The 14,197-nt window shown below is 37.9% G+C and overlaps 1 protein-coding gene across 7 annotated transcripts in view; it reads right to left on the bottom strand.

The window, feature by feature from the left end:
- exoc6 (exocyst complex component 6) overlaps positions 1-14,197 on the bottom strand; it is a 54,891-nt gene that overhangs the window by 7,222 nt on the left and 33,472 nt on the right. For all 7 annotated transcript variants that reach the window (XM_044336977.1, XM_044336978.1, XM_044336979.1 and 4 more), the window contains 2 exons: positions 9,905-10,046; positions 7,110-7,183 (listed from right to left, as the gene is read on the bottom strand). In XM_044336977.1, coding sequence (XP_044192912.1) covers positions 7,110-7,183; positions 9,905-10,046 — 216 coding nt within the window. The remainder of the gene's footprint in view (positions 1-7,109; positions 7,184-9,904; positions 10,047-14,197) is intronic.

Here is a 14,197-nt window from a genome sequence, read left to right as displayed (position 1 = left end):
GGTCACTGCGTCACTCTGAGATGCAGAGAAAAGACACGAGAGTGAGAGCTGCAGAGAGAGGGAGGTGGGAGGGGGGTTCTGCTGCTACATGATGAGTGTGAAGTGTGAACAGGAACATTTAAAATGATCCCCCCCCCTCCCCTCAACGACCCCTGGTTAACCTGATGGAGATGACCCCCCTCCTACCCCACCCACACACACAGTATATGCTAATGTCATAGGGTGAAACAGCTGGGTGTTTGGGTCATGTTGAAAGAGCAGTGAAAGAACAGCTTAGTGATAATAGCATTATTCAGCTGACTGAGAGAGAGAGAGAGAGAGAGAGAGAGAGGCTTAGCAACAATGCCATTATTCTCACCTGGAGCTAAGTGATGAACCACGAGCAGTCACGAAGAGGCTGCCACGTCTTACTCTCAACTCTACACTATTCAGGATCTGACTGATATAGTAAAATAAGCCCTTAAAGGAAAAGTCTGTTTTTTTTACAACTTGATCCTTATTTTCATATGTTTGGCCATCAGTTCTATCAGTTATGATAGTATTCTACTTACGTTAATTGCTAAGACCTGGGAACACAGTGACATCACTAAAAACTAACAGGACAAGAAATACAAGGCTGACTTACTGAAAGAGGGGGTATCAGTGACATCTCTGGTGTGCTCACTAAAGCCAGGACGAACCTGGACTTTTTACACAAACACCAATACAAAAATACAATATATCAAGACAATATTTGTTTTGTGACCAAGATATGTACTGTAGTGAGCGGGACATTTTACTGTGTAAAAATAAACTTGTCAGTGCTCTCTGGTGGACAAAATGTATGTAATAGAAGACTATGACTACGTTTATGCACAAAATATTCTGGTTTTTGCCTTGTTCCGAAAAAGACAATATTCCTACTAAGATGTTTATATGGCTAATGACAATGAATATTCCACTAATATTCTCGTTTTCATGCAGAGGGTTTTCAGGGTTTCCCTCTGCTCCAGTGGGAATGGGAATCTCCACAGGCAGTGAAGTAAACCAGTGAGGTGATAACACTACTGAGTGATTTTGGTGCATCACACTGAATCATCACTGTCAGTCCATGGCTGCACGTCAGAATAATAACCAATCCTCTCTGTCCCCATCATGGAGAAGGCGCGCTCTGCTTTTCCAGCCCACCCTGAGCAGCTCTCCACTCATCCCTCTCCTCTATCTGCCTTCCTGCTCCAGCATATGTCAGTTTGTCTGCACAGGGATAAACAGGCAAGAGGGCCATGTGTTGCAAACTGCAGTAAAAACCCCAATTGAGACACATATTCCAAATGTGCTGTATACATGTCCAAAGAATGCTCCTAAAACCAGAATAATACTGGCATATCCCACGTCTTAATCTGAAAATGCTTCATTCAGAATAAGGCCTAATTCGGAATATCCAAATGGAATATGTTGTTTATATTACCTGTATCAAATTTAGAATACTGTCATATTCGGAATAATGGTGGAATATTAGTGTGCATGTAAACGTACCCACTGTTTCTAAGTCACCTCAATCATATCTTTGGTATTTCTCTACTACAATTTCATTTGGCAGACATATATGGTCATACCAATATATCTGTCACTTTCAGTTTCACCTCAGAATAAAGTCATTTATATAATCTGGATAAACTGTTGGTTTGTTTCCAACTTGTCTGACTGATCATGTTTCTTGCCCTGTCAGACCTCTATCTCTATCTCAGTAGTTACATTGCTGAGCACAAAGTCATCATGACTGATAGAAACCGATGGCCAAACCCTACCAAAACAAAAGCCTATCAATATTAAACTGGAGTTATCCTTCAGCCAGATCAATGAGCACTTTGGACCCAGACTCATATTTGGATATATTAAAGAAACTGATGATGACACAATGTGGTACAATATTTTTCTATATGTGATCTATGTGTTGTCAAAGTAGTTTTCCTTTTGTGTTTGTGTTTTATGTATCTGCAGTGAAAAATTTATGACAGGCTGTTTAGTTATTTAAATAAAAAACTGTGAAGAGGCTGATTACCCTCCTCCTCTTACTGTCAGGTTGTTATTAGTAGAGACTTCGCTTTTATGTTGTTTTCCACAGATCTGAGGTGTTTAATATGGAGCATCTGCTCATTCCAAGACAAAATTATATGATAATTTCCTATGAAATACAGTTGCACGATGTAGTCTTAGGCTAAAGTAAGCCTTCATTAAAATAGAGCTGTCATTTTTTACAATGAAATATTTAATTCATAATTAATGAATTATTCACACAGTGTTTTCATTTAGTCTTTTGACTGACATCTATTGCAAATGGAAGTCTAGCTCTGGTCTGCTACACAGATGCACTGACACTGAAATACCTGTAATGTAGATGAAGTGCAGTTAGTCCAAACTTCACCTTCAGAAACAAAAAGCATGATTTCTAAAGAATCCAAGCTTACAAATTTGGAAGTGTATCCAATTCATAGCCATCTGTCAATATCCAACCCCACGCAACCCTCATCCACATCGCTCCACACTGTCACATATATCTGATAGAAGACCCCAAACGCAGTGAAGACAACAGTCAGTGTAATCTAGGAGGATTCAGCTGGGCGAGCTGAATCATGTTATCATAAAAATGTAGTGGTAGTGTGGTCGTCACTGAGAAGGGGGACAACCTGGAAAAGATCTAATGGGAGTCATTATGTTAAATGTTCCAAATTCCAAAGGCTCCATTCTCATAAGCTATCTAGAGTGAGATTTGCAATGATCTCCACGGCAACCCGTACCCAGATAACTGCGAAAATGTGTGGACAGCACAAACTGTAAGATTGCAAATGTGATGACAAATGTTGAAAATACTAGAAAAATACCAAATATAAAATTATCTAACAATGTCTGTAGAGGCTTATTTGCTATTGGTCCAGAACTCAAACCACAAACCATAATAAGGTTTGTGGCAAGAAATTTTAGGGGTGGTCCCAACCACTCATATATTTTGGTCACAAAGTGTCTGTCAACACACTGATCAGAATTAAGCTGCAAATGTGTTTTCAATCTGCTGTCAAACAAAAATGTCGACAAACAACTCTAAACTATCTTGGAAATGTGGCTGCTGAAGAACACTTTGTCTTTGAAACACTTCCAGTGTGATGGAGATGTGACAGTGGATGTCCAGGCTTAGGCTGAGGTAAATGTTTATGATTAAAAGAAAGAGCCTGAGAGAAAGAGAATATGATGTGTAATAAGTCAACATTGACAACCTTGACATGCCACCTTGACTTACAATAAGTCAAGGTGGCATTCTGAAACTCTAGAAATCCTTCTCTGCTCTCCTTCTCTTTATGCATTTCTGAAACTTCACTTTGGACGTCTCCCATTAAATGCTACTGTCCCACTGACTTGTATCGTTTGCTATAAAACGAGTATTAATGGAAGACGTGGCTATTCTCTTGCTCACTATAGGCTTGTCATCAGAGACTGGTGGACCAGAGGTGAGAAAATGTAAACTCCAGGTCTGACTAGACCATTTTTACATTGAGTCTGGGGTCCACGTTAAGGTCTTCAGAAACCTGCATGATGATGGATGACTGTATGTTGGCTCCAATTGAATATACAGTCCTTGTTACACACGTCAGCTTCAAGTGTGAGAAAGTACCATCCGTTTCTCAGGCCACCTACCCAATCAGAACTTAACATTTTTGTTGCAAAAAGTTAACAAAACTTTCATATAGCCTAGAAAAGTGATATTAAAATTTGTGATGTCATTGTGACGTCCAAGTGTAAAGTCTGAACCTTTAAGCCAATTTGTAGACTACTTCATTAAAGACCTTGTAAAGACACTACCGTCATATGTGGCAGACACTAAAGATGTTTTAAAATTGGTGGCCGACATCTCTATGCCTGACAACTCCTTTTTGGTATCTTTTGATGTGGAGAGTTTGTATACCAACTTTCCACATGATGATGGATTATAAGCTATTGACTTTAACCTAAAACCTAGGAAAGATGCACTCCCAGTGGAACTGCTTATGTCACTCACAAAGTTTATCCTAAAATCTAACTACTTCATGTTTGACAACAAATATTACTTGCAGTCTCAAGGTATGAACATGATGTCACCATTCACTCCTAACTATGCCAATTTGTTCATGGGTTTGTGGGAAGACAGATATACATTCAACAGCTACCCCTTTGTAAATAACATCTTGTTTTTTAGAAGGTACTTTGATGACATTTTTATGGGGTTTACAGGTCCTGAAGATGAATGTAGGGCATTTAATGACTATAGAAATAGCACTCATTCCACTTTCCATTTTACCATGGAATACAGTTGTGAAAAAATTATTTTAATTACTGTTAATGAAACTGAAAAATTGAACATTTTTTGAATTTTTGAAAAATGAAAAAAATGAAAAAAGTGAAAACACTGAAAAAATGAAGACTGTGATAGTTAGTCATGTGACCCATATGTACTCATGTAATTTTGCTGAGTGAACCTGAAGAAGCTACAGGCAAAATCCTAATAAAGTCACAGTTAAGTCATTTCAGTGTGCGATGGTTCATCTTGATCTTTAACTAAGATGTTCCTGCAACTGACCAACACCTGACTGAAAATACTGGCTGTGCATGGGGAGTTCTACTCACTGTAAAACCATATCTATATGAGGTCATTCCAAATTTGAGAGGATGTGAGCATGCATATTTTAAAAACAGGTTTTTTACATGTGAAATGCATTTAATGACCGAGTTATAAAATGTTATTAAAGATTCATCAACCAAGATTCATTTTCACAAGTCACTGCATTAAGATTAACTAGGGCTGTGCCATATATTATGCTCTATCATTTATTTTGTTGTGTCGCAAATCACACTATTAATATTATTAATATATTTTTTGTCATTTGGACGCTTTGTGTTCTTCCACATGGCAGGGATGCAGGCAGGAAATTTCTATGAAGGCAACACAAACAAACATGGAGGAGAGTGAACATGACACAGAACAAGGTCATTCCAAACAGGAGAAGGACTCTGTCCAGACAAGACAAAATGAGGAGCTCGTACCTAAAAGAGGGACTACTTCTGTCACATGGATGTAATTTGAGTATTAAAAGTCTGACATGGACCAGAAGACCATACTTTGCAACTAATGCCGCAGACTGGTCCCCACAATGCTTCACTGAAAATGTGCACAAAGGTTCTAAATCACAGGAGAAGAATAATCAAATATGAGAAAATAATTTTTATTTGTTGATATAAATTGTCATATGTAATTCAAAATGAAATAAGAAATAGCCTTTCAATGTGGTCATTTTATGTAAACTATTTATTCATTGAATTTACAGAAAATGTGCTGTATTGCGATATGTATCGTTATCTGTATATGAAATGACCTATATGAGGATATGAGATTTTGGTCATATCGCACAGCCCTAACACTAGCTCTGTTGCCAACAGAACATTGAAGTAAACTATAAACCTGTTTCTATGTAGAACAGAATAACTTTTAAAAAATTAATTTGTTTTCAATCATTTGTATTATAGGCTGATATTATCATCTCATTATTATCATCATCAAAACATTCTAACTGGTTACAGGATAAAGAACTAACAGAGTAGTTATAGCTAAATCAACAGCTATAAGATAAAGGGAAAGTAAAAGGATGACCTCTGTATAACCTTAGCCAGTGGATGCCTCCCTACCCCTTCACCTAAGGCTAGGATTAACATGTCAACCAAGCAGCTTGTATAAAAGGGAACATGGACACATCTTGTCTAATGAGCTGCATCACAGGAAACTAAACCACAGCGGCAGCTGAAAAACAGAGCCAGGCAGGCCCACAACTACCAATGAGGACACTGAGGTCCTTTAGATTTACTATGACAATGTGGGGGGGGGTTTAGCAACCTGGGGGAGTCAATTATACACTTACAACCATATTACAGTATTTGTAGAGTTTTTATATTTAAGGTTCAGATAATGCTTTCAGGTCTGTAATTTTCTAATAATTTCCTGAGATTTTCAGGAAAGAATTATGTAATTTGATACTAATTATTGACAAGTTCTGTTATTTAACTTATTTAAGTTGTGGTTTAAATTTTAGGACAACAAAATATTTAAATAGAAAGGATTCAGTACCTCTCCATCAGAATTCAGTGTGGAGAGGCTTTTCAAACTGCATTTAGGACTTCATGTTGGGAAATAAAATAGTAACACTTTATTTACTAGCCAGTTATAATTTCCTTGGGACTTTTCTGAAAAGATCAATATAATCTGGTAGTAATTAGAGTGAAATAGTTGGTTGTGTTGAGTTGAACTATCCAAATAATTCAAACATTTAAGAGAAGGCGTGTTGAGGGGGACTTTTCAACTCCTGGCTATGGCCATTGGATCCCTCACTCTGATATTTAGGTCTTGTTTTATGACTTCTAATTGATTAATAGGGTGGGAAAATGCATCAACCACAAGTGTTGACTGTGGGTGGTGAGTTTATCTTCTCCGGTTCAGAGCTCCTACGCTGCTGAAACAATCTTAAAAGTTTCACATCTTCTTACAGCATATTCAACAAACTCCCTCAGTATAGTGTGTGACCTGGACTGGATGCAGAGCCAAGCCTCCACCTCAGGCTCAGATTAACTAAGGTCAACGCAGACACAAGTTAATGAGACCCAGCAACACTTTACATACCACTGGTGTTTACAACTAAAAAGGAGGCCGAGGGTTTGTGCTTGTGAGTGGGGGAATAGGAATTTTCTTGAGCAGATGAACTAAAGGACAGGTGAAAGTTGAAAAGGTCGAGACATGAGACTGGAAAAGAAAATGAAAGACAATATTGTTGGAGGTGATTAAGAGAGGTGAAATGTGGGACAGCAGCAAAGTCGGTAGGTTGTGGTAGGATGTGAATATTTCTGACTTTGGTAATTCCCAGTGGTGATGTCATTAAATACAGCTTCCCCCCCCCCACACACATCTGACTCAGAGAAACGAATACCCCTCTAAGACAACAGATGCAGGGATGAGACATGAGACATAAACTGGCGCAGTAAATGAAGCAATCCTAAACTAGTCTGTGTACACAAGTAAATTCATGTCTTCAGTATGGCTCCGTGAGACAGTTTACCTGTCGCAGGTCGATGAAGGCCAGCTGGAGTGTGTCTCCTTGGAAGCCAGGGACCGGCTCTGAGCTGGCAAACACTGAGAAGAAACAAAAATTCCACCAGACAACAATCACTTTAAATGTACAGTATAAGTAACACAGCTAGTGTCAAAAATTGGCTCCAGATCTCCAGACCACATATAAACAATATATGTGGAGGTCTGCAGTCATTCAACTAAAACATACCTCAGTCTTAACAGGTTTACTGCTTCATGATGATAAATAATGCTTCTTTTGAAGCATAAAACCTAATAAAAAATACCTAATCAAAATAATACAATCAGACTGTTTCAATTTTATTGTAATTAGTTATAAAAAATACTTCTACTTTTTTTCTTCCATGGAACACTTTGTAACAAAAAAATTAGTGGAATCAAATTGCAACTTTCCAAGTTACTATTCTGATGAAGTAGGCATAGAGACGGACTTTTTAGGCAAAGTAGGCAACTGCCTGGGGCCCCCAACTAAAAGGGCCTCAAACAGCTGTAGATTTATTATGATGTATAGATATGAAACATATAAAATTATGTTACTATTCTAACTCATCAAACCGTGAAATTACATACAAAGGGGCCCCAGAACACTTAAAAAAAAATCATTGTCAACGTCCGACCCTCCCTGCGCTCTACAGATTAATGGACTATTCTTTCACTGGAGCTACCTCTCCATTTGCATGTTGACAGGGATGCAGAAACTCCTCCAGGTAACATGCATCCAACACAACATCAAACAGTGACAGAGAGTTGTCACAGTGCACATTTCAAAAGAAAAATCTAAGAGGAAAAGTAAAACAATCATTGTAAAGACTGTTGCTCCCTCTGAAACAACCAGCAGGACCACAGTTACTAACACTTTCCTGTCACATCCACTCATTGCCTTATAAGTAACATTTGAATATTAATTTGAACATAATTTTAATTTATGTAGCTAATGCTTTAATCTATAATAATGTGTTATATTTCATCACTTCATATATTTTGTATCAAAAATCTGCATAGTAGAGTATGAATATAAAGTGGTAATGCTAATTATTGATTTTAATGGATATAATATGTGATAATTGACCACATTTTATATTGGAACATGTGCTTTAGCTTTCAGGAAAACATCATACCAGTTAAATGATTATGTTATATGATTTTTAAACTTGATTTTTGGCCCCATCACCCACCTCAACCAGCTACCTTTTCACATCAAAGGAAGTCATTTCATAGAATATAATGATCAGGCTTAAGACTAATTAAAAAGAGAATGTGTGTGATCATGTGTGTGTGTGTGTGTATGTAGAATTTTAATATCCATTTTTATGTGTTTATGTCTGTATTGATGGATGCATGTCTTTATTTGCTATCAATAGAAAGGTGGATACTATCAATGACATTGAACGTGTAACAGTTATTAAAGTGTGTGGAAAATGATAAATGTTTTAATTATATGAGTGCTGCTCATTGAGGGTGTTAGGTGTATTTTAATCATCCAGTAATCTGGCTGTTACTTCTGTGCTCTACCCCTAACCTCATGAGCAATATTTTCCAAAACTCCAGAATTAACTTATGTCAAAAACTATCACTCATTCATTTTGTTGTCTCAACACTTCTATTCAGTTACAGCATCACTGCCTCCACAATGGAGGGGCTGTCGACTCCTTGGAATCAGTGCAGAGATGATCAGATAAACCCTCCATTTCTTTGTAGGAATTCACTGACATCAGTATCACATTAGAACAAAACAGAAAGGTGATACTGTCTTGTTGTGGCTCCCTGGATCATCTGATGTAGTGCTGAACTTTGGCTGACCCAAAAAACACTCACTCACACACACACACACACACACACACACACACACACGTACACGCACACGCACACGCACACGCACACACACACACACACACACACACAATATTCTATGTCTAATAATACAGCAATAATACAATTTAATATTACAACCTCAGATGTCTAGATTTAATTAAGACCATGTCACAGCACAACAACAGCCACATGACTTGTAATATATGATACTGTCAAAGCTGTGGACAATAATCAACTATCTGCTGTGCTTTATATTCACCCGCTGAAAAAACATTTTATGGCAACTTATTCTACTTCTGAGGAATAACCATATATGTAAATGATATAATCTCTGCCACTCCACATTGTAATGTACATTTCTATGCAGATGATACTGTTTCATATGCTACAAGTATTAATCTCTTAAACTACAGCCTGCTTTAGATGTTTTTCAGTTGTCTCTTTAGATGAATTTGAGCTGTAGGTGGAAGAAGACAAGCTGCCATTATTGTGGTGGCATCTCATCTGAAAACCAACGAACCCACCCGAAAAAGGTTACTCACTTTCTTGTTGAGAGTTAGATGAGAAGATCGATATCAATCTCTCATCTGTACTTTAGCAGGGTAAACAGCTAGCCTTGCTCTTTCCAAAGTTTAAAAACTACCAGCGCTTCTAAAGCTCACTAATTAACATGTTTGTTCAATTGGTACAAAAACTGAAACGTAAAATTGTTAAGTTGTTATTTTATAGGGAGTTGCTGGAGCTATTTCTGAACTAGGCTAGTGACTACCTGGAATCAGGAAATAGTTCCAGCACATAACTCCCTGTAACCACAACTACACATCACATTACAATTAATGTGAGGAACTTATTCTTTTTTGTTCTCTTTCATACACATGCACCCACAGACAGATAACAGGAAATTATAATTAAAAACATTAAACAATTAACATTAAATCTCTTTATACTCACATTCGCATTGAATGACATCCAAGTTGAATTGCTGAATGGCCCCCATGCTGATCTGTTTCAGTTCTGTGTCCAGCAGCATCTGCATCAGTGATGTGGACAGATGCTTACAGGCTGACATACAAGCTGTCTGGGCCACTTTACCCTGCAGAGAGAGGAATGGGGGGAGAGAGGGAGGGAGGAGAAGGAAGGGTGACAGAGAAAGAGAGGATGCAAGAAAGGAGGGAAAGATGGAACAGTATAAGACAGATGAGGATGGGGATGAGGAGGACAGTAAATGAGAATGAGAAGGCAGAAGGGACAGAGGCAGTATGAGGTCATTCAAGGGGTTGAACATGAATAAAGAGAGGGAGGGATCATAGGTACAGAAGATTAAGATGGTATAATGTGTGTAGGAAGGACAGATTTGTGAAAGGAGGGGAGTAAGGAGGTATAAAAGATATTGTGGGGAACAATCGGCAAGAGATTAAAAGGTTAAATGGTAAAAGAACAGAAGGAGGGATAGTGGGAAGTAGATATAGGAGTAAAAACAGATATGGGGGATAAAAAGCAAGAAGGGCAAAAGAAGTGTTAGCTTCACCTTGAATTCTGGGTAAACAGAGGATAATATAGGTGCAGCTGTATCAGTCATTGTATCCGTCATTGTATCCTGTACTTCATACCATCTACCATCTAGCTCAGGGGTCAGGAACCTATGGGGTGCAAGCCAGAAAGCTTTTTGCCAGATAGTGGATTTTACAGTTTTCAAAAGTGAATTAAAAACAAATCAGGCGTCTTCCTGCTTAGAACATTTAAATCTGCTTAAGAACTGCCACACCCCACTTGGACATAGCAGAAAAAAGGTAAATGAGTTCTGTAAAACATGACTTATGTATCACTTGCATCAGCAGTGAAGTACAAAATATGGAGATGAACAATTATTCTTAACAAAATGTCAATACCTGTGCAACAAGCATACTGGAAGCAAACCCAACAAGGGTGACATCTATTTTTTGGATTAGATTTGCTAGCAACCGGTGTACTTTTTCAAGTAGAGAAAAAAAATATGGGGAACTGTCAAAGTATCAAAATATGGCATTGAGTGCTTGGTCAGACTCTTGAGGCTGGGTCACACCTGCATTTAAAACAGCAAAGTTATGGAGGGAAATCAGTTTATTTCGATAGAATTGCCACAGGCAGTGGATTCACTCGCATGGCAAACTAAATCCACACAAATCTCTTGCATCAAGTTCAACTTTGTGAACTTTGACATGTAAATTTGCATCTTTGACCAACAGCAAATAGTCTTGACAGGGCTGACCTTTGAGGTTCAAAACAGAGGAAACTATCGAAACATATTAACTGTGTTGCACCATCCACTTTTATATAACCCTGTTCTGCTGGAGTATAAGCAGCTGTACTAAAGAGGCATGCTTTATAGACAGTAGACATCTTACTGTTGACTCTCATGTTTCTCACCGGCTAGTGTGTTAGCAGTTGACTTGCCAGCTACAGTAGTTTGTCAACTAGCCCTCCCAGTAGTCACTTTGTCAGCAAGCTATTTTGCAAGGATGCATGGATGAACTTTATTTAGTCAATTGCAGGTGTGACCAGTGCTTTAAGATGTATTTAGACTGAACACTAAGCATTTTTGGCTTACTTTTGACTACTGTATTGAATGCCTCTTTGGGTAAAGATAACTTGGCCAACAGGGGAATATGATCTGAGAATGTGTCTTTCATAAGTAATGTGACCTGCCGATTTCCAACAAGACCGTGAGCAAACCAAGAAAGGAGCTGCTGCCCTTTGCCTATCCTCAGCAAGGGTGGTGATGACTTGAAGGCAACACTCACTGTATACACATACAAGCCCATAAAGACGGTCAGACACATCGGCGCAGACATACTGTATCGACATTGTGCATGATGTCAATACAAATCATAATGGAAACAACAGATCGAAATGACAAAACAAGATGAATTACTGATATAGAAGCAGAAAACAATACACAAAAGACAAAGACAAAAGGACTAATATAGAACATGAGGGTGTCTGGTGGTACAGAAGCTGTAGATAAAACGTCATTATGACAATTATGATTTGAGCTTTTGAGCTTGAAGTAGGAATTGCTCATGTGCACAGCTGACGTATGAAAGAGAAGTGCTACCTCTGATATGATGAGAGACCCAATTTCAATTTTTGGTTTTAAGGGTCAAGTAATTACCCTATACTCAATACTTACTCCAGATGGTATGTAGCCATGCAGATTAATGTGACTGAGATATCTCTGGGATTTATGATGTCCCTCCAATACAAGACAGGTGAATGGGATTTCATTTGTGGGTCTCAAAGCATTACAAAAGGTAATGCTTTTATCAAAAACTCAACAGTGACATGTACAGATTTTGTGTCTAACATTTCTGTGTTTTTCTGCTTTTGTCTCTCAGGAGTTAATTCGGGAGCCATGCGCAACAGCTACCCTACACACCTCTAACATTCCAACCTCTCTGTGTACACCCATAGAGATGATAACAGGAATCTTCAGAGAACTGTCAAGTTCAAACAGTTTTTAAAGGGGTGTGAGTCATGTAGTCATGAATGATCTGGTGTTTGTAATTGAGATTTATTTTAATCTAATTTTACTGCACCATTGTTTGGGTTTTGTGCTGTTTTGAATGTATTTCCTTGTCAAGTTCTGTGTATTTTACAGGCCCATCTAGGGGGAAGCATTACATACTAGACTGGACTTTGAAAAAATAAACTTTAAAATCGAATTAAGAATAATTCCAGCATCAGGGGTTAGAGGTAGGCTTAGGCATGGCTCAATACTACCAGGAGTGATTGAATTAGTTGTTATTAAAAGTTGGTACTGGATTGCATGCTGTAAGATGGCTCAGGTGACACATTCTCATCTTGTTGGGTTGCGTCTTGACAACAGCTTTTTTTTGAAAACCATGTAATGTCTTCACTAATTTCCTTGATAGCAGAAGCTGAAACTGGCAGACAGTAGGAGATGGTTTCCAGTGTGTTTGCGTTAATAGAGAGTTAAGATATGACCTCATCTTGTTGTAGACAGAGTTTCTACATGAGCATCTTTCTAATTTTGTGAATATGGGCTCAAGGTAAGATCATTATCAAGATACATACTTAGATATATGGATCTTTATGTGATGGCAAGGGCTTGATTTTCAAGTGTTCTTTATACATTAACAACTAATTGATTCAATTACAATAAGTCATATTCAGACTGAAGGAGAAAGAATGTTTAAAATTAATAACAACCGCATTTTGGTCAGAAGAGAACATTTCTGTGTCATCAGCATATTGCAAGACAACAGGAATACTTTCATAATGCATAGAGGAAAAATGAAAGGCCCCAGTGAAATGGTTTTTGGTATACAAAAGAATAATGTACTATTGATCTAATCAACGAGGTTAAATAGGTTCCCAACCCCTGATCTAGCCTAATAAAGCGCTACTATGCAACCTCACCATGAATATTTACAATAAACATGCTTTGATTACCATTAAATTATCACCGGGTGATGAGATCTGTCACTAAGAGGCATGAGACCATTTACAGTGCTACAGTGTCCAAACATGTCTTCTTTACAACACATTATAGATAAAACAGAAACCACAGATAGCCCAACACATGCAGGTAAGGCACAACACAAGCTCAATCAATAATAATCCACATGTAACACTCCATATACTTCCATAGCATCATGTTTACATCTCCAAATCAGGTAAGAATTGTAAGTGTTTCCACTGCTTGAGACAAGGGTGTAGGTTTGGTTTTAACTTTGGTAGGGACATTTTTTTACTTGCTCTCCATCACTCTTTTCTCTTTTCTCTAAAGAGCCTGACTCAGTGAAATGTTTTCTTTACTGAATATGCATTTGCTGACTTGCCTGAAATTGGACATGTATCATGATTTTTTCTCTGATTTTGACATTTTATTGATGGACTACTTAACTATAAATATGATAGACTGTCACAATAAATGTTACAAAAAAGAAATGTTTAGAAACCTGTAGGTAATGTGTTGCTCTGTAAGGTTTTCACACCTCACCTGAGATTCTGTCCTTTCAGTTTGTGGATTTGGGCGACACAAGAGTTTCATGACAACCACAGTGAAGCTCAAACCTACCTTTAAATCATCTCAAAAACTTCGATTTGTATTATTTTTCATTCAACTCCTGAACTTATGGCTAGATCTTTCACTATGACATCAGAGCTCACCTGTCTGTGTGTGCTGCTCAGGCTGCTGCTGACAGGATATTCATAATAAAATGATGCCTGACAGTCAAACAA

This window comes from Thunnus albacares, chromosome 20, assembly GCF_914725855.1.
Source record: "Thunnus albacares chromosome 20, fThuAlb1.1, whole genome shotgun sequence".
NCBI lineage: Eukaryota > Metazoa > Chordata > Actinopteri > Scombriformes > Scombridae > Thunnus > Thunnus albacares.
This window is presented reverse-complemented; position numbering and strand designations above follow the sequence as displayed.